Raw genomic sequence first — 21,325 nt, 5'->3', positions numbered from 1 at the left:
ATTTTCTGATAAAAGCTGCTATTATATAAATATGAAGTATAATTATTTAACCATTTAGTTGTACATCTAACTACACTGACTCACTTCAGCTACAGTGCAAAAGGATACTAGTATGAGCCGCTATGGCAGGTTAAAAGAAACCCCAAAACACCCATGGACATTTGAACATTTCTGTTTTTATTGAAAATACGGGAAACTTCAAGTATGCAACAATATTTTCTGCAAGTGAAAATAAAAAAAAAAGGTTGATATCTGTCAGTATTTACACGAGGCTGATCTTACCAAAATATACAGGTTCATAAATAATGTTTGAGGAAAAATGTACAACGTGTTGAGGAAAAATAAAGCTCCTGTGATACAGATACAGTATGTGCCGACAGTTTCAGAAGCAGCTACAGTGAATGTGGAGGGGGAGCAGTTACTGCTGTGACCACATGCATTAAAAAGTGTACAAGTGTTAAAAAAAAAAGAAAACTCTTTGGCATTCAGTCAGAGACAAAAGCATTCACATGGATAAATGTCAGCTCCTTTTCACCAGCTGATGGTTTACATGCTTAACAGCTTAACAACAGTAGGGCTATAACAACTATAGCAATAATCACCATCAGTGGGTGGGACCCCCAAAAAAAGATGCATACAATTGAAGAAAAGTAGGACCTGGATCTTTAACTGATACAGGAGAATATGTACAATTTTCTTTTACATTAACCTTTTATCGTACAGTGCAGGCAAATACCCGATGTCCAAACAATGCAATAAACCTTTTTTCTTTTTTAAAGATAATTCACTTCCCTCTCATAAAAGATAAAACTAACCACTGACCATAAAATCCCTTTCAGATTGACAACAACACAAATCATCGATAAATGTCCCCAGTACAAAAAAACATTGTGCAGACAACAAGTTGCATTGTTTTTGGTGAGAGGTCCTGAAATGTTCACGAGCCTGTGCTTAAGCTCTGGAACTTCTCCCGTAAGCTTTTCACTAGATTACTTTCCGACATCTTCCCTGAACTCAGGATGTCACACTTTTCTGCACAGTCCATGTCATCCTGGGTGAGACGGTCCCCTTCGTGGAGGTTGGTCCTCATGGGTTCCTGAAGGTTCTGTACCTCATGGAGAGGAAGAGACCCGAGCATGTGGTCCAAAGAGTTCCACCTGCACAGCAGGGGCTGAAGCGGGGGCCTGCCCTCGACTACAGGACAACTTTCAGAATGTGTCTTCGGAAAGTCCGACAGATCTTTGTGAAGGTCTGAGGAGCTACTGTACTTGTGTGAGCAGCCATTGCACACGTTCCTGCAGGACTCCAACATCCCGTCTGTGCAGCTATGGGTTATTTTTGAGGGCGATGTGTATTTGGAGCGCAGCTCCTGCACGTGGGGCCAGTGGAAAGTGTCTGCTTGTGGGCTTTGTGGGCCGGTGACTGTGCTCGGAGAGCTGGAACAAGAGTTGGGAGTCTGGACTGGACTTGGGGAGCGCACTTCATGGATGACCATCTGATCGCACGCAATCAAGGGCAATCTCAGGTTGTGTTTGCCTGCATTCATAGAGAGAAAACAAAACAAAACACAGAATTCTTTTCAGTTTTATCCATACATGATTACATGTGATAAATAATACAGGGATCAACAGCTGCTTATGTACCTTTCTTCCTCAGCTGCATCCTCTCCTCATGGACAGTAGAAATGTTCTTGAAGCTCTGTTGATTCGCTGTATCTCGGTTCCTTTGCCAGACCATAGGTCTGTTGTTCTTGATGCGCTGGCTGTACTGACGAGCCAGTTGGAACACCTTGTTTTTCATCTTTCCCATGTCTTGCAGGATCTGGTCCTCGTCCATACTCGTCCGGAAGCTAATGCTCTTTGGTAGCTGCTCGTGGCAGACATGGTTATTTTCTTGTGTCACAAAAGTCTTACTTGGTTTAGACTCTTGACCAGATTCCACCTCTGTGGGTCGAGAAGTTGTGGCGGGCGATGAGACTGAGGAGCTGTCTGAGGCAGTGCATAATTCATGCTCTTCTAAATTATGCTGTGGTTGCTCATCAGTTTCATTATCTAGAGAGTCTAGGCTTGTGTCTCTTGCTGCTTCTAATTTCATATCATCGACTTCCTCCTCTTCAGGCTGTTGGACTTCCTGGCTCTCCTCCTCCATTTCCATGTCTTGCCAGACCTTGAGCATGTCTGATGAGGGTCTGAACTCTTCTTCTGTGGCTGAGGCTTCAGAGATGCTCTGAGATCTAGCCTTGACTTCCACTTCTTTCTGTGTTTCACTTTTCCGACAAATTTCAGTGTTTCGACTCTTTTCTAGTCCAGGAAGGTCAAAAACAGACCAGGAAGTGGGTCGGTTCCTAGATAAGACTTTCTTGTGGACTGGAACGGCCTTCTCCTGAGGAACGCTGTTCAGCTGTTGGCTCAGGTGTCTCACCAGACCTGCTGGGATATAGGAGAGGCTTTCCCTGCGCTTGATGCTGAAAGCTGCATCCTGGTCTTCTGCATGCTCGTAGTATCTCCTGATCTTGTGGATGAGGAGGCGATCTTGTTTGGAAAGCGTGGACCTCCGTTCTCCTTCAGTGAAGACGTTCAGTGCAGGACCGTGTGCGGGTGTAGACCGGTGTGCCTCTGAGGTTGCCTGAGAATCTGGAGTGGAGCTGTCAAACATTTGTGTTTGTTTCTCCAAGTCTATGCAGGCAGAGGGACTTTTGAAGACCTCATTGTCTGCCGAGGGTGAGGGGCAGGCGAGGGAACCCAGGTCCTCTGAAACCAGACTGCTCCGTCTGGACAAGCTGCTGATGAAGCGCTCCGCTATCACACTCGCCTGGTCCAACACGGACGACGGTAGGATGCTTTTACAGACCAACACATCCTCCTCCTCCTCTGAGAGCTCCCCATTTGTTATTACACTCGTCTCCTCCACTTGGAGACTAGAAGTGTCGCTCTCTCCTCCTTCTTCCTCCTCTCCAGTTTCTCTCGAAGTATCCTGACGTTCTGTGGCGTCCGAGTCTTGTGAAGCAGGCGAGACGGGAGACTTCGGACTCTGGGAGTAGTGCATCTCCAGATGATCGCTCTTCTTTGCTTGATGCTTCTCCACATTGACCTGAAACATGAAAAGAGTGTTTGCAAACTGGCAGACATTGGTACAGCGGCTGCTTATAATGATTTACCTTTGGATTTTACTGGTTAACACAGTGATGTCTGATCTCAGCGTTAGTGACACGTGTCCTCAACAGAGCACACACACCTGATGTCACCCTTGTCTGACAATTGCCTTAATGTGTTTTCAGGTGCCGTCTGCTCCTCTGGAGTGCCTGTGATGGCTAAAAGTGCAGCGCTGTGTGGCGGCGATAAGGTTAAGAAGAGTAACAACCCACACTCTGCTCAGAAGCAGTCGCTGTTTCATAAAGTCGCCGTGAGAATTGGGTAAGAACAGCAGCCTGACCTCCAAATCAAATAATCTTCCTCTGTGGGAGTGCTGGCCACAGAGCAGGAGCATGTGTGTGTATACTTGTATTTGTTAAGACCTTTTTCTGGCATAAACACTGACCTTGTCAGGACCAGTAGTCATGGACTCAAAACCTCAAAATGAGGCAGAACCTCATTTCAAAAGAGCTGGTTAAGTGTTGGGCCAGGATTTAAATTGTGGTAAGGTTAGATTTAAAGTAAATGCTGTTTAGGTTGTCCGACTGAATGAAGATAGGCATTGTTGGATAAATGAATAAATATAAGTGTCACATGACCTCAGAGATGTGTGGAAAAGATGCTGAAAACGACGCGTGAGCACATTTTACAAGGCGTCATCGACTACCTGTGTGGTTAGTTTTTTTTTCACAGCCACGTCCGCATGTTCTTCCTCCTCCCCGTAAGTCTCAGACTCCTCTCTCAGCGTACTGTCACTCATGTTTCTGTCGTGATCGTCCTGAAAAGGATTAAACATTAAACTCAGACGTTTCACTCGAAACAGGAGGTACGAAGCAGAAGAATCTTTAACGAATACACATTAAACGGCTAACGTTTAATGTGTATTCAGGTCACTCTTCAAAACACCCACTTCAATAGTTACGATGAAAGTCTTTCAATTGAAATGACGTGTGATAATACATATTCAGAATCAGTAGTGGAATGATAAATAACCCTAACAAAGCCGTTTTTTTATTATGATAATTCAGAAGGGGAAAGGATTATCAAAGAGCAAAGCTTTTACTATAGTAATAATCATATAATCAGACGGCTACATTAACCTTTGAAGTCAAATAACATTTAACAGAGCACGGTGAGCCACTTCAACGTTTTAATGCAAATGCAGGCACAGTTCCAACAGCACAAGCTCCAACATCAATCATGTCCCAAAAATAATTACCACACAGAGCATGTGGAACCGTACACATGAGGTAAACAGACGGACACGGGAGCAGAGCACATGCACATGAGGGATGACCTTCAGCTCCAAAGCAAAAACAACACAAGCAAAGACATGCACCATGTTTGCACCAATACTTTTCTTCAGTCCACTGATAATGGGGGGGGGGGGGGGGGGAGAGTCAATGCACTTTCATGCGGTTCAATGACATCAAATCATCAATGAGACATAAAAAAGTGCCCAGTGCAAAAGGGTAGCAGGTGTTAGTTTGTTCTGTTTATGAAGGGTGGGATGAGAGCTTGCATGGGAGGAAAAAAGTGGCAGGGTGAGCCAGTGGAATGAGGAGCAAATAGGAAACCCGTGGGTGGCAGAAACCCTCACCGTTGTGAAGTGAGTAGAAAGCAAAGCCTTGGCTCTATAGTGCCAGCAGGAGATGGCTGCCAGCACTGAACTGGCAAAGTCGGCTACCTGGTCGTCTCCCATCAGTATATCTTCCTTGTAACTGTCCCCCTCTTCCTCATCATTTTCCTCTGCCTTCTCCAGCTCCAGCCCCCCCTCACTGGGCGAAGAACCCAGTTTCGGGCCACTGTCAGTAGAACTTAGCTGCTCCAGAGAGTCCCTCCTAGGAATTAGGTGGTCCACACATGGCGTCTCAGCCTGGGGCTCGCCAAGACTGGAAGCCAGCGTACTGACACTAGTGGCTGGCTGAAGGGAGCATCTATCCCCCAGCAGTGCACCCACACTGTCTGCATGCTGTAAGCGTGAAGTCATGAGAGACATGTGGTTTGTTATAGCAAGCCAGTGCTAGAGCCATGTTGGTGATTACAAGGCTGTAAATGGGATGGATTCACTTTGAAAGCTGCTTTAGCTTTGGGGTGAGATATGATTTGACATGATAAGTATTTGGTGAGCAGATAAGGTTTCTCAATTTTTGGTCACACTTGTTTTGCAATTAGAAATTGAAAGTTTACACTGCCGAGTCAAAACCAGGTAAACCATATCTCACCACGGCACACTGCCCTAAACACACAAAAGACGACATCTGGATTTCAGAGGCTTACCTTCAACACGGCTGCATGGAGAACGAAGATAAAAAAAAATAGGAGAGATAAACAAATGAGAATGTCAATAACTGGAAACAAAGAACATCAAATATTACTGGAGAAAATAACCTGAATGCCGCCATGCATCTTTTACAAATTATGGACAGGACACAATCTCTGCCTCCACAGATGAGACATTAGTTACTCTGGCCCAGACCTAAAGGAGGCCGTGTGATTAGATAAATACCAATTAGAAAGATCTTCCTCTCAAAGTGGACCTGATTCAATTAGCCAGGATGTGCTGACCTACTCCCTCACTGGGAGTAACATTGTTTTTTCATTACACTGGCTCAAAAACTCATCCAGAATCGCAGCAAAGAGAACACAGAGGGTTTTCTCTTTCAAAAATGGACCAGTAAAGAAAACACGAGAACCAAAAGTTGCACAGATCTGAGGGTAAAAACGGTAAAAAGAGCGTGTGTGTGTGACAAAGCCTTGGGCCAATGTGGCATATAATTAACCTCATTATGGGGTGAGGCCGGTGGAGTGGGAGTGGGAGTGAGTACATGTTTGTCTTTTGATCTGTTTTCCAGGTGTCTTTGTGGGAGAACAAAGCAGAAGTGTAATGGAGATATGAAAAGCTCTTATTTGACAGACACAAAACAACCTTGGCTAGCGTTAATAAATCTGCCCTCCGAACATCCTGTGACATAAATTTCTGCCATTTACCAACCTTTTGTGCTCCTCATGATTTGTTTCGCAGGCTCTGAAAGGAGAGAAATTGAAGGTCGAAAAACTTAAGTGTTGAGTGATGACTTACGACGTCTGATTAATGCAAAATACAGGGAGAATTGTTTGTTTGTGACTTGACAAAAACATGACGGGGTCACACATACCTGATCTTCTTCTACCCTTTCGTCCGCCGAGATAGAAATCATCTGCCTGACAGGACTCGGCTCTGCTCAGCCTCTCAGGACTGTACTGGTGCTTCCCTTGATCTGAGCAATAGAGAGATATGCCATTACAGTCAGAGCTGTAATTACAAAAACTATTTTCTCCACATAGATGCATTAAGGGCTATGCCCTTTAAGGTAAATTCAATTTCTCTCTTTTTTCCTTTTTTTTTTTGCAAGCATCATCTTTAGTTACCATGGATACGGTTAAACGTGGTCTTTGCATAAAACACCGTTACAGTTTTGTAACACTCACAGTTTGAATTGTCCAGTATGGCGTCCTTTGAAATAGAGAGAGACAGTGCCATGAAATAAAAATTAAAAAAATCAGTTGTTCAGCGGCCAAGGACATGTGTGTTTGAGTGATGGCTGACTTTGTTTACCTTCTGAGGGATGATGGTGTTGTGGTTCTCAAGAATGAGTCTCTTAATGTGATGGGCCCAGACTCGCTTCTCTTCTATTGACTTGGCCTGGAACAAAAAGCACTTGTCATTTAAAAAAAAAAAAGACTCTTTCAAATAACACAATTACTAAATTGCAAAGGCTACAATTTATAAAAAACATATATATACACATATATACGGTGGAACATTGCAACAGGATACAGAGCTCGGCTCTACACAGCAGGTGTTTTCTCATATTCCTGAACAGCTTATTGAAAAGCATTAGTGTGAGTGTGTGTTCTTGTATTTGTGGCTTTGTGAGGACCAAAAAATGTAAAAACCATATGGAACTATTTAAGTTAAGACCTAGTTTCAGGGTTATGGTTAAATCTGGGTTTAGTTGTGATGGTAAGGTTAGGATAAGGGGCTAGAGAATGCATTATTGTCTATGAGGGTCCTCACTGTGAATGCTGTGCAAACACACGTGTGTGTGAGAGAGAGAGAGAGATCTAACTGTGGCCGTGCTGCAGAAGAAAAAAGGTTAACAGTTACTGGTTTTCACATTTACCTGCACTGTATGGGGTTGCTTGGGATGCTTAAAATGGATGACACTGAAGAGCAGGGGATCCTTGGCACTGTCAAGTAGCATTAGGGTGGAACACTGCAACCACAGTGAATGCAGACATGTAGCTTCACTCAAATTTGTCACAATACTGTCACTCGTTTGACCCTTGTCTACATTTCTAAACCATTAAACCGCTTATTAATTGAATAGAAATATTAAGAACCATACCGAGATGTCAACCTTGTAGACATAGTGCTCCCCTCTTTTCTTGGTAATGAGGAGCATCCTTTCGAAGAGGAAGAGCGTCCGGGTGTTCTTTGCCCTCAGGACATGAAAGGTGCCCTCCAGCACCAGCTCTCCATAGGTGGTCAGGTCAGGACCCTTCCAGTTGATCAGAAGAGACTGTATCTCCTGTGGGCGCACATGAAAAACACATAGCTCCATACAAATCCTCTCAGCTGCATTTCTTCATCATGAAAGACTATAAATGTCAGCGCAGGGTCAGCATTGATCTGCAAACCTTATAAAACATCAGTAAAAATGGAATGGCTGCTCAACGTCTCATCATTAAAAAAAAAATGGTGTAGAGATCAAATCCAAATTCTCAAAAAACGTGGATCTTTGGAGAGAAAAGTCCTCATACATCTTTTAATTCACTGTACGAAAAGTATATCAGCACAAAAATGACACGGATGAATGTGTGGTAATTCCGTCTGACCTGCACTCTCACAGCATGTTCATGTTTCCGCTTCATATCGTTGATGTACCAGGCCACTCCTGTCATGGTGTCTATGGCCTCCTGCACCACGTCATAGCCTTCCTCATCTGGGTCAAAGTGCTTTGCGATTTCCTTTAATAGACATCAGAGACAGTTAGAACCACTTTAATCAGTCGTCTGATTACAATTTACCTCTAAGTCATTAAGCATTTTGACGAGTTTGTCGAAATTCATTGTGGTTGAGCATGACACCGACTCCTTTATATGACATAGGGCTGGGCAATATAGCTTATAAATAATCTCCCAAATAGATACTCTAATATACTCTAAAATAAAAGAAAAGCCTTTGCAAAGGATACAATGATATCCAAAATGAAAGGGCCTTATATCTTGCCTCATGTCACATATTTAAAAAATACCAATATATTGCCCACTCCTTATACAACATTAATAAAAGAATCAAATCTCAGGCCCTGCGGGCATACATTTCAAAGGAAGTCCATGGGACCGCGGAGGACATGCTGTACCTGCAGTAGCAGATGATATTTCAGGATCCTCTGAACTGGTTTGAGCAGGAACGAGCCCAAAGGGAGGGAGCGTTTCAGGGCAGCCTGTCGATCCCTGAAGAACTTGGCTAAAGTCTTATTCCTCATGGAGTCGGTCAGCGCAGCCACTGAACTACAAGTCGTACAAGTAGACAATGAAAGGAATCAGCTCATCCGGCGTCACACACCCAATATCTCTAATAATCTCAAGCTACTTACTTTGGATAGTTGGTGCAGTACTGAGTGTAAATTTCAAAGTATTCACTCTGAGGAGACACAAAGCAGACAAACACATCAGTGGGGTTTCATTCCCTCGGGTATTGCTGCGATACGGATAGTTTAACTCACCTTATCTACAAAGCATCTGGCTATGGCCACGGGGTCGTACTCACACATGTCCAAAGACTGCAGTAGTTCGCTGAAAATGCAGAACAAAACACAAGATAAGGAACTTGCTAATCTAATATCCAAATCTGGAAAAAATATCCTGAACCACAAGGGAGGGAAGAAAAGAAAGAATGAAGTCAGATTTGGACATCATAATGATACCACTAGAGGGCAGCACACACTGCTGCATACAACACTTGTATTTCAACACTTCACACTTGTGTAAGACTTCACATTCTTCATACAGAAAGTCAAATAAAGAACATGATTTATTAAGAGCCTGGATACAACATCACCTGACCGTTGAATGGCTCTTAAAAGCTTCATGTATTGTGACACCACTGAAATAAAAATATGCATGACTAAGTGAGGACATGTGAAGGGAGGGTCACTGTGAAATAATACCACTGCACACATGAAACCACTTCAGTTGACATGAATTAAAATAGGAGAATCAAACGCAAAAAATGCTGCATTCACTCTGAAACGGACTTATATAATACCGTGTGACGACTTTGTCAACAATATTCAACATCGAGAGGCATCATTTACAAAGAAGCAGGCAGATAAGTAGACATTAAGAGTATTGCAAGTGCTTGGGCACTGCGGTTTACATAACCCCTGCTGAATGTTGAGTAAATTAGACGACTGCTGAAGTGAAACTTATATATAGCACTGTCGCCTCACAGCAAGAAAATCGCCGGTGTGCGTCCTGTTTCCGCCGATGTTCTCCCAGTGTGTGAGCGGGTTTTCTACACGTATTCTGTTTTCCTCCCACAGTCCAAAAACATACAGAGGTTATTTCCACACTCTAAATTGACCAAAGGTGTGAATGAGAGAGAGAATGGTTCTCCATGTGTAAAATTAATATACTACGGTCAACTCTCTACTATTAAAGGTCCAGTGTGTAAGAATTGGTGAAATTTAACGGTGAGACTGCAGATTATAACTCACGGAGGATTCCTCTGCTCATTCCTCCCTTTCCCACACATATCAGGCACCTACAGTGGCCTTTGCATACCAGAAAGGATGCCGTTTGTCTTTGATGGAGTGCTAACTTCCACCTCTACATGCTGAACTGTCATGTTACTGTAGAAACATGATGATGCAACATCTGTGAAGCAAGGCCCTTGCCTAAAGTACATTCTTCTAAGACTACAAAAAAGTATTTTTACATACATATTTATGGGTAGTGGACCCTAAATCAACACTTCCCGACCAAATCTTTTATGTAATTTAAGTAATATTGGCACAGCCATGGAAAAGCATCATCACTCTGAAAATTACATTTTAGAATCCCCAAATAATAGAATTCAAATAATCTTTGTTTGTGGTTCAGAGCTGTACAATAGCCTTGACATTTCCTCTTCACTGTGGGAGGGAAGAGGAATCTTAATCAGCGTTTGGTCACCACTGAGCAGCTGCTGCCACCACAGATGATTCACTATTAAACTATCTATACCATACATTTGTAAGTGTGTTTACTGTCGAGTGCGTTGCTCCATTGCTCCTCCCTGTATCTGCTTTGAGTCACAGAATGCAGCAAGTCAAAGTCATGAATTCTTAACATTCCTTATGTTATCTACACTCAAACAGCAGAATAACAGAGAGCATATAAATCATAATGCGTGAAACTAGTTCTTGCTCAGAGGAAAAGTACTAGGATAACTGAGCCCAGCCTCCTCTGCTTGTGAACAAAACCCTCAGAGACAAAATTAGGTAATAAAATTAATGATTCTGTTGACGTTTTGGCTGATGAAGTACCTGTTAAACTCGTAGATGTCCTCTATGTTTCCAAACAGGGCACACACTTGTTCTGGTCGTATGGGAAGATTGCTCATGTCAATAATGTGAGCCAAATAGTCCTGGAAAAAACAGCAAATGCAGCTCATTTCAGTATTTGTTGACATTCTTACAGTCGTCATTTGGGCACTTGCACAATCCTACCTGTAGAGGGGGCATGCACATAGAGACAATTCTGTGCCTGCAACCTTCCTACAGTGTAACCTCTATGATGAATGGTCCATTTTCTCATGACATTTGGTTAAAATAAGGGATTCAACATTTGTGTAACGGGGTCAGGGCTGATCTAACGTTCATGAACAGACAATTCCAGGCTTTTCTGTATGTTAAACATACATGTCAATATTTTACAAGGTAGCGACATTTACGCGAGGTTCAAAGTATCCTTTTAAGGATTTGTTCCATTGAGAAAGCAGCCTGTGCAAGAGGCTTCTGTTGTACCAGACCATAAACCTTCGGCACGGCATGTTTGCCTCCCTGGACACAAATCCCTCTGGATCTATTCAAAGGTGGATAAAAATAAATAAAACCAGAGCAACAAAATATTCCAACATCTGGAGGATTGCCTTCTCTCTCGGTCAACTGTGCACTTTTGCAGCTGCAAACAACTTCAAACCAGCGGGGGAGTAAATGACAAGAGACAAACCCACATCCACTCGGTGATTGTATGAAGAATCTACCAGTAAACAGCTTATGCACACACAAACACCCTGCCTTCCAAACAATGCACTTCTAACACACACATGGAGCCGGGCCAGATGAGGGGTAGATTCATCACACTGCACCGACTGAATGACCTGCAGGGCAGCTGGTCATGGATGAAGAACTTCAGTTGCAGTGAGATCAACGCTGACTTGCAGTCCTGCAGGGGCGCCTGCTCGTCGCCGATGGAAAAAAGTTGCCGCTGTTGTTGCACCAAACACCTGTGACCTTTAGCATAGCATGAGAGATTTAATGCCACGTGTGGCGTCTCACAGCTTACACTGCAAATAGCTTTGTTGTTATAAACAGTGTTTGCTGCGGCAGATAGAGACCGCCATGTCGGCTACTGTACATAAATAGCATGACATCATGTTAGTATGAAGCAGTGCAGCCCATAGGTCATGTTACTGTGCACTGATGTAATAAATGTGGCACATTTTGTTCCCGTTCCATTCCAAATGACTGTTCTCGACCAATCAGCAGACAGCAGTGTGTCTAGCTCCACCTTTTACGTGGACTACTGTGCAACAAAAATGGGACTATATGGATCAGTTCTGCCGGTACATTTCACAACTTCTGACTGTCCAAAAACAAACGAGACAGAGCTACTGAACAAGCCAGCAACGTTTTACCTTAAAAGGCACCAAATGATGGAATCATAAATTCTTACCTAGAATTAAAACAAATGTCGGACATAAGCTTGACTATGAATCCCGATTCTTTCACTATCAACAACAATTCTTGTTTCATTCTTCTGGGTGTGTTCAGATCAGGTGTTGGTTGTTGAGGGTTTTATTTAGACATGCGAGACCAGCTGGGTCAAACAGCTGTTCTCAAAACATTCCTCCATGGATAAACTCCAGCAAAGAGTCAAAAGATATGAGAGCAAGTTATTCACTAGAACTAAAAAGCAGAGAGAGGACGCGGCTTCAAACAGCTGCTCCAGACGAGAGTCAATATCAAGGGGAAGCTTTGAATTACTGTAGTTTGCTGAAATAACAATTCGCAGATGAAGGAAAGAACTTTCACAAGTCTTTGTAGAATTCTAAGCTTGGTGTGAAATCAAAATGAACTGCATGGGATCGATTTGACCGACGACATATTGTAATCATATAAGGCCACGTTTGTTCTGGACTGTGTTCCCACACTGCAGTCAATGGAAAATACAATTGCTCTCCTTTCACTGTTGTTATTCTCCAGTTGGTGCAAAGTTGGAGGTGTTTGTGTTGGCATGGAGGCCCTGAAAGCTCAGGCTGGGCTGAAGCTCGCTGCAGGGGCTGTGTGAGAGGGGCCAGGCGAGGCTGCTGCTGCTGCTGCTGCTGCTGCTGCTTCTCCTTCAACTGAAACTGTTTTAAAGTCGTGGAAGTGTTCCTCCGTAGCAATTCATTATTCAAGCCGCAGTGAGGGAAGCACCCCCTTCCACAACAACTGCCAGACGCCAGCACGGTTGGAGACAAGGTGTGGAGAGGTGCTTGTTGGTTTACTGCCAGTCAGTCTGTGAAATGCTTCACATGTTAAAGACATTACCAGCAGTGCAGCAGAGACTGTTTGACAGCAGATTGCTTCTGCAAAAGCAGACCATTAAAAGCCAGGGAGGCTTCTTAGTCTGGGAGTCGTTTCCAGACTACGAAAGCAGAAAAAGTGATAAGCGAAAAGTGGTCTGTTAAATAAGTAAAAGCATCCCTCCTGGTCCAGTTTCCATTGATTCACATCTCCGAGTTCATGTTTTTTCTATCTTCGAATAAAATTGGAGATCCCAGGTTTCTTGCCATCAAAGACCAGCACCGTGTCCCAGTTTTAACTGTATTTGAACTCCAGATATGAGCACAGCCCACAATGGGCTGCACAAGCTGTAAAGTTTCACTGCAGTATAAATATACAGAAAACACAATGACCAACCCATAAACACCAAAGCCTATTTCTATAAACTAGAAATCTCCAAACAAGGCACAGAATTTGTTATGCTAAAAAAAAAGGTGGAGAATCTACTTGATGTTTTTTTTATATATTAGACTCATTTGTGCAAACAAACAGCTCCTTAGAACCCAGTACACATTTTTTTTATCTTATCACCTGTTAAACTCAGTTCCCCTATTCCGGCTCCTGCCAGACCAAAAGTCAGTAATTTATCTTGAAAGTGTGCTGCAGACATTGAGTCATAGCTGCACATTAATCCAAGTAAAACATGTGCTTTAAATCCACTGAATACTTAATGTTAACTCTACAATATCAACTGGCTTACAGTGAATACTTGGCGGCAAGTGAAGGAAAATTCAGTGTGGACACAGTTGGCGTACGCTGACATCCACTCACCTCTACAATGCTGCGCAGGTCCTTCACATACATGCGCTCCGTCTCAATTATCTCCATGACAACACGGTCTACATAGGTCAACTTCGGGTTGGGCGCCATAGTGTCTGTGACGACTGGCGAATCAGGGATGTGAGGAATGTCAGGACTTGCTTTCCTGTTGGAGGCGGCGTTGTTGTTATTCCACTGGTTGCCGATCGCCCTGGACTCCAGCCGCTCCTGCCAGCGGCTCCTGGTACTTGCAAGGGTGGGACTCTGGTCTCCAGTCTGCTCCCTGCTACCTTCGGCTGGGCTCAGCTCCAAGTCTATGTCCTCCCCGCACGGTAAGGGCGGCGTGGTAGAGGAAGGAAGAGCAATGGTGCTGCCAAAAAGGCTGCGACTATCGCGAGACGAGTCAGAGGACAGGGTGGACACCAGGCTCACTGGACGTTCACCCTCTCCGTCCAGTGGCTCCGCACATAGCCGGCTGAAACAGTCTGAGCCCAGGTCAATATTTGTCTGGTCATGTTCACTTGTGCAGAGGGGCGAGGACAACTGAAGAGATTCTGGGACAGGAAAAAGAAACACAGGTGCAAGGGTTAGAATTTGAGAAATAAACTATTCAAATGATGAGTGTTTCATAATACAAAAAAATACATTTTTATTATAACAAAAGCTACTATGCCTGCTCTTTTCAATCAGTGTCATCATATTGTCATCCTCACATTTGCAGAACAGCTGGCTTACGCTGATAATGACTAAAGGGTGGGAGTTAATCTCATTTTTTTTTATGTTTCTGCCTTGCATTATGGGGCATAAAACTTGGGGGCACTGGGAGTTCACATACAAAGCTGTTTTGGTTCTCAGATGTATTTCATCCTGTAAAAAAAAAAATTGTTTAAAATGTCGTTGCACAAAACTGTATGAGAGTGTCTGGGCACAACTTCAGATAAATGTAATTTTGGAAAAATAGAAGAAAAGATTCAAGCTACACTGAACAGAGTTGTGCCCATGAATCAATAAAGAAAGCCCTGAGCTTTGTGTTTATACTCTCAGGCTGAGACACAGAGCGGTGGTTTACAGTAAAAGCCTTAGCTCAAATCATTACTGACGTGGCCTAATTGCAATACAGCATATTCTATGGAAAACCCGGTCATTTCCTCTTGTTCTACTGAATGCCCAAGGCTGAGCCTTGGAAAAACAGAGAGAGGGAAAACTGATGGAAAGAAAAAAAAAAAACAGGGAAAGGCACTCAGGGGTTTGTTTATATGTCTTCATTGAGCTACGTTTGAATTTAAGAGAAATAGAATTCATATTCAGTTTCACATCCTTCCTGGCCAGATGGGGAATTTTTCCTCACAAATGTTTCCTACATATACGAAGTCATGGCAGTTTGTTAGAATGGGGCACCGAGTGGCCACTCAGCAGAGAGCTCCATTTCCTTAAATATTTGCAGGGCAAAGAGGTCAAAACCATTTTGCTCAGCAAAAAGAAATAGACCATTGTGATGTGATTTACACCAGGCTCATAAATACAAATGGACAGGGCACCAAGCACCATTAAGCCAAATATGACGTTACACCTTTCAAGTGAATGCAATTGCTAAGTGGGGACAAGAAGTATAATTTGGTGTTGATAGCCAACAGATGTAGCTGATGTCAGTGTTGACAAGCTTAATGTGTGTTCATTCTTACATGTGCGCTCATTTTCAGCAGCAGATAACACACACACCTGATGTTGTAGAGAGTACTTACTTGATGTAAAGTATCTTAAATATTCAATGTCACAAAGAAAAGAGATAAGTGTTACACACAGCTGGCTTCACGTGAAGAATCAAGCTGTATTGTTTTGTTCAGACACATACACACACACAGACACACACACACGCCCTCTTTGGCTTCTTCAAACTTTCCATTAGTCAGTGCTGAGCTCACAGGAGTCTTGTTCGCACTGAAACTGGGCTAAACCCAACGACACAGTTCTCACGCAAAAACCTCACAAGGAGAAACGGATGAAGAGGCGAGCAGGAGCCGTGACCGCCGGGTAAACCGCCGGGTAAACCGCCGATTATGCTCCATGACAAATCATAGGGTTGATTGCGAGCGTAATGGGAAGCCATTACACTCGCAACGCCACTACGAATCCGAGGGAGGCATCCACTTCCTCTGTCAATTCTGTCATTACTTTTCGGTTTTGAGTTTTCCCGTCTCTGGCATGTGGAACTCCCTTCCTCCTCTCTCCTCTTCCTCCCACCAAATATGCCTCTACAATAAATCTGTCTTGCTACAGACAGAGTGCATCAATTCCGTGTAAAAAAAAAAAGGAGGATGAGATGCAGCACAACACCATGTCGGCACTACTTCCACACGCTCCTAATCAATGGTCAGAATTAGGGATGTGATGGCATTGTCAATTTTGCAATAGCGTGGTAACAAAAGTGCTTTGATGCTGTCGTGAATCTGTGACCGTATCAATCAATGACTCTTCTGAGCAAAAACAGTAGTTTTGTTCCATGCGTACCAAACATCCTTTGTGCTCTGCTCTGCTCTATGGTTCAACTCTTATATAATTGTGGCAGTGAACTGTGAATGTGTGTAAAAGGCAAGCTTAGCAGAGAGCAGAGAGGAAGTTAAGACTACTGCATGTGTCACTTGATTCAAGCCGTTGGTCATGGTGTTTTATGCTGATTGGCTGTAGGTTATCTCTAACAATAACACCACAGGGGGTAGGTCGCTGGTTGTGTGAATATAAATGAGCAAGTGATGCAAAAATGTAGCTCTCTACAAACAGACAAAAACTAAAATTCCACAAATTCAAAGTGAGGGAACAACACAGGTACAAATGAGCTCTTCTGAAGACAATCTCCAGACTTAAGCATGCACTTGAGTCCAGCACTAGCTCCTAACACAGCTCTGATAGACTACTTCAGATAGAGGCACTGCAGGCATTATCAGAGGCTGATACCACTTACGCCAAATGTTTCAGGAGAAAACGACGACGGTGTACCACTCACCGACTTTGGTAAAAATGGCTGTGCTTAGGAATGCAAATGACCTGGTCGAGATAAGCCACGCAGCAATGTTTTTGCATTCTGCCAGTCATCGCAGACAATGGCGACTTGTGATCTGCAGACTGTATTCTCTGTGACTCATATACACCCTTCATGAGTTCTGATGCTCCTCTCCTCTCACTAGTGCACAACCATTATCATACAGACAGATTCTGGTCTTGCTCGGTGCCACGGAGTCTCTGCGGCATCTGCGAACATTTATCGTGGATCTTTGAGGGATCTGTAGCCACCATGCCAAGGCCATGCCCATTACTGTGCCACCCAGCTGTCACATCAGAAGGACTGTTAAGTGTCTGGCATTTGATTTATCCTTTCTAACATATACAGTCCGTAGTGCATATTTAACTTTAAATATAGCACAATTAGGCTGTATTTCACCTTCTATGCGTTATTTAACTCGTGTTCATTCTATGTTACATTTTAATGTGACCAAATTACAATAATACAATAGCATGTCTGTGTTTTACCTGTCATTACCATTTATTTGCCATGCTGCTGCTGGTGCAGTGCTGCTTTCGCTGCATTAACAGCCATTGTCGTAATGGTTAATAATGGGAAAATAAGCTTTCAGCTTCTTTAGCACAATTTGCTATGATTAACTTTATAGGAAGGGAAAATGGTTAATGGGATTTATCCGTTAAAGCCCAAATGCCAGTGCTGTTTTGGCAGGGATAGGTCTATAAACTGAGAGTATTTGTAACAAGAGCTTAAACCATATGTTTTCTACAAAACTACCATTTGGCAGAAGATGTCAGATATGAACCTGTGTTTTTTTTTCATTTATTCACTGCATCTGCCAAGTTGGCAAAAAGAAGAAAAGCCACATATGCGAGGGAAGCCTTTATTCACATTTATGTATTTTCAAACCCAGTTTGATGATGTGATTTTAAATTAGCCCTACTTTACAGACTACGTCTTGTGGCTTTTTCTTCTGCACGGCTCGGTGGACTGACCTGTTAAGTCATATCTTTGAAGAATAAAGAATCAGAGAATAGTTGTGGTGACGACTTTGTAAGGTTAAAACATATAATCCAGCGAAAAAACATTCCATCTCAGCCCAGCCATTGATTTTTGCATTCAGACACCACCATCTTCCAACTTAAGTATACGACCACAACAAAACACAGCACTCTCCTTTGTTTCACAACTGCATCAATACAGTCGTTAACTCACACACATAACCATTAACCAAGTCGAGGCTGGAGAGACAGTATAGTATTTCGACTACATTTTAGTCGGCCTCTAAACCTCAATAACGCAGCATTTGTTCAAATGAGTCCTTTTCACCTCAAGAAGAACAAAGAACGTTGCCGTTTACGGAGTGTAGAGATCTGTGCGATCTGAAATAGATTACAAAAAGCTCACATTCTTGCGAGGCATGTTGTGAACAGATAACTGATGTTGTTGCTAAAAGAAAAAAAAAAATGGTTGGAATTCCCGAAAGAAACTCCCAACACCTCGTTGCAATTCTCTGAATTCCAGTTTCCGGTCTGTTAAGCCGAGGTTAACATTTACAAAATGGTACAAGTGTGACCTTTCCTTTGCTTTTGTTTTGTCTGAAAACAAAAGCCAGACAGGCAGCGCATACAACCAAAGATAACCAAATAACTGTGCTAAGTTAATGAATGGATGTCCAAATAAAATACCATATTACTGATCCTACGTGTAGCATGAATGTGAGGGTGAGGGTACGACAGGTGATTTGAGGCAATGTTCTCAGTCTGATTTGTTGCTGAAAGCAGACATGATACTCGCTCACTGATGACTAATCAGTTACAGCCAATATCGTGAAGGCTTCACTGGTTTTCATGTCAGTGTGAGCTTATGAGACAGCATGAGCCAACAATGCAGACACTTCATAAACTCGTCTGCCTCTGACATCACACTAACCTAATAAAGTGGTACAAGAGCTTCACAGAAACTCCGAAATTAATACTACAGCACCTGGTTATTAGCTTCTCTAAAAGGCTACCTTCTCATGTATGACAGAGGTGGTGTCTGTGTGACGTTCTTGGTGTATGGGACAAAAAGGATTCCTTGTGTAATAATTTTTTCATGCTTGAACAATGACAGACACATATAACAAACAGTCTTTTACACAGTCTTTGTCAGAAAGCCAAATAGAAACTGTACAACCTGGCACACAGTACACCGACGTATCATTCATAGCAACATTTCGCCACCTTATCTGAGAACATGATAAGACACAGCGCGCAGCTCTGACGTTAGTTGTTGGTCGCAGTTTAAAGCCTGTGATGACACGACTTGCATTCTCACATCACTTCATGCAAACCTCCAGCCTCCATGCAGATAACCTTGCAAATTATACACGGGACAAAGGTATAGCTTTCACTGAGATAACATCAAAAAAAAAAAAAAAAAAACTAAACCAAGTGCCAGGCTTTTTGCTGGGATTTCACCGTGAAATCAGTCTGTCACTTCACAGCACTTTACACTCACCTCAACAGGACGGAAGAACTAAGGTCCTGGCTTTAAGTACATCAACTACTTCAAGTATCTACTTTAGATTATTAGGAAACAAATACATCTTACAGTGCGAGTTTTACACAGAATTATGGGTAATGTTACTTCAAGTTGGCTTAATTATACAGTGAGGATCAAAAGTGTAAGACCACTTTTCCCGTTGACTTGAATAGAAAGGTACGCTCAGACTTTTGAAGCCAACTTTTCAGTATAATAAAAAGCAAACAAACATATAAATGCTCTTATTACCGTAATTCATGCATGTTCTAATGGCTCAGTCCTTCCATACCTTTAAGATGCTAGTGATGAGATCCATCCACCAAAGCACGAAGGCTGAAACACGACAATTAAATTCCAGGAGTATTACTCAATAACATTTTCTGAGCTTCCTCTCCAATCCCTCTATTTTTTGTAACCTCACTTCAATAAAACCATAATAAGATTAAAAGCTTAAAAGAAGCTGTGTGCACAACAAGAACATCCGTATGATTATTTTTTTATCCAAACTTGATAGGAATATGAAAATAAATTTTACCTGTGTTTATTCCTGTCTGGCTTGTGTCCATCTGTATCCTAACCAAAACACGGGTGTATAAACGGGAACAACACAGCCTAGACCTATGTTCAGCATGCAAATAATTCTCTGTGCAGACAAACTCGGTGTCAGACTCTCTCAGCAGCCACTGAAAGGAACCTCAGCTCCTCTATGGGCTGCCTCTGCCATTTGCATCCGTAGTTAAGTTACAAGCATTAAACAAACAGTGAGAGTCAGAATGACAGCACTCTGACACAGCAACATCCCACGGATGAAACATGCCCTTGCCTGCTCAGGTACTAACCTCCACAGAGCCGCTCCTACTTGAACTTACACTGATTCATGTATCAAATAATAATAAATATATAGCCAGTGGACCGTGAATCACACCGTGAATCACATCTTAAGAGTGAGATATTTCTCCAGACACTGGCTTGATTGTACTTGTACGATCAATGGTAATAAAACTGTGAAAATATCAGTAATTTTCATGTGTAGTTGAATCATGATGATTCATTTCTTGTCTTGGAATCCAAAAGTTCTATGAGGAAGAATACGTCTACACCACATGAAGTCTCCTCGGTACATTATGCAACTCTTTTTGCAACACACCCATATCTTCCTTGATAACGTTCATATGTGCAAAGTACATTCTTGCCGTCTTTTCACCTATTTTTCATAGCTTTTGCTTGAAAAGAGTGGGTGGTTTTGGAGATTCCCATTGGCTAGTGAGAGAACTTCAACCTCCCACATGATTGCCTGTAACAAGGTGGAAATTCCTAGCTCCTAATTGGCTGACAAAAGAAAACCTCCAACTGGCTCTTGAGGTAACTAATAGGCTAATTTATGTTTCAGAACTAAAGACACGGTGACCCCCGCTTCCCTTGGGAAATGAAGAGCAAATCATGTTTGGCTCCTTAATCTTAATAAAGCCCTTCCGCCCCTCAACATCCACTCCTAACTTCCTTGTATAGCCCTCCATCCACAGCCTCTGGCACTCATCTCCTCCCGTTGGGGCAGTTGGGAGACAGTGGGAGGTAGCCTCGTGCTGTTCTCCTCCCTACCTGGTCCATGGTGAATGAATGGCTGCCCCTCCGGAGGGCAGGAAGAACAAGCAAAAAAAAAAGGTGCCTCCAAGGATTAAGCTCCGAGTCTTCACAGACCATTATCAAACAGCATGAGCCAGAACACTAGTGATTAAACGCTGGCCTAGATTTATTTCTTATTTGTTGATGGAAGGAAGAATTTAGGTCACTTCAAGGTTTTCTTATTTGGTACAAATAGCTCAATTTACACTTCTGTTTGGCCTCACAACAGGTCTTTAATCCTGTGTTAATAATTGGCCTGAGAGTTGGTAAATATACCACACAGGACAACGTAGGCTGAGTACACACACACACACACACACACACACACACACACACACACAACTGAACCTGCATTCCACACTGACAGTCAAGGTCAAAATGTGCTGGGAAGTTTTGGGGGGAAGTCTGTT

The 21,325-nt window shown here is 42.8% G+C and overlaps 1 protein-coding gene across 5 annotated transcripts in view; it reads right to left on the bottom strand.

The window, feature by feature from the left end:
- Positions 1-156: 156 nt before the first annotated feature.
- The window catches only part of LOC131444460 (pleckstrin homology domain-containing family G member 3), a 49,198-nt gene continuing 28,029 nt past the window's right edge, over positions 157-21,325 (bottom strand). For 2 of the 5 annotated variants that reach the window (XM_058614790.1, XM_058614786.1), the window contains exons 3-19: positions 13,763-14,304; positions 10,709-10,809; positions 8,906-8,975; positions 8,777-8,823; positions 8,540-8,690; positions 8,013-8,144; positions 7,523-7,705; positions 7,298-7,390; positions 6,729-6,816; positions 6,603-6,632; positions 6,290-6,391; positions 6,127-6,159; positions 5,412-5,422; positions 4,732-5,103; positions 3,799-3,909; positions 1,644-3,090; positions 157-1,536 (exon numbers count right to left, since the gene is read on the bottom strand). In XM_058614790.1, coding sequence (XP_058470773.1) covers positions 938-1,536; positions 1,644-3,090; positions 3,799-3,909; positions 4,732-5,103; positions 5,412-5,422; positions 6,127-6,159; positions 6,290-6,391; positions 6,603-6,632; positions 6,729-6,816; positions 7,298-7,390; positions 7,523-7,705; positions 8,013-8,144; positions 8,540-8,690; positions 8,777-8,823; positions 8,906-8,975; positions 10,709-10,809; positions 13,763-14,304 — 4,112 coding nt within the window. In that variant the 3' untranslated portion in view covers positions 157-937. The remainder of the gene's footprint in view (positions 1,537-1,643; positions 3,091-3,798; positions 3,910-4,731; positions 5,104-5,411; positions 5,423-6,126; positions 6,160-6,289; positions 6,392-6,602; positions 6,633-6,728; positions 6,817-7,297; positions 7,391-7,522; positions 7,706-8,012; positions 8,145-8,539; positions 8,691-8,776; positions 8,824-8,905; positions 8,976-10,708; positions 10,810-13,762; positions 14,305-21,325) is intronic. The other 3 variants (XM_058614788.1, XM_058614787.1, XM_058614791.1) reach the window with 3 other exon arrangements.

Source organism: Solea solea, chromosome 18 (assembly GCF_958295425.1).
Source record: "Solea solea chromosome 18, fSolSol10.1, whole genome shotgun sequence".
NCBI classification, from domain to species: domain Eukaryota; kingdom Metazoa; phylum Chordata; class Actinopteri; order Pleuronectiformes; family Soleidae; genus Solea; species Solea solea.
This window is presented reverse-complemented; position numbering and strand designations above follow the sequence as displayed.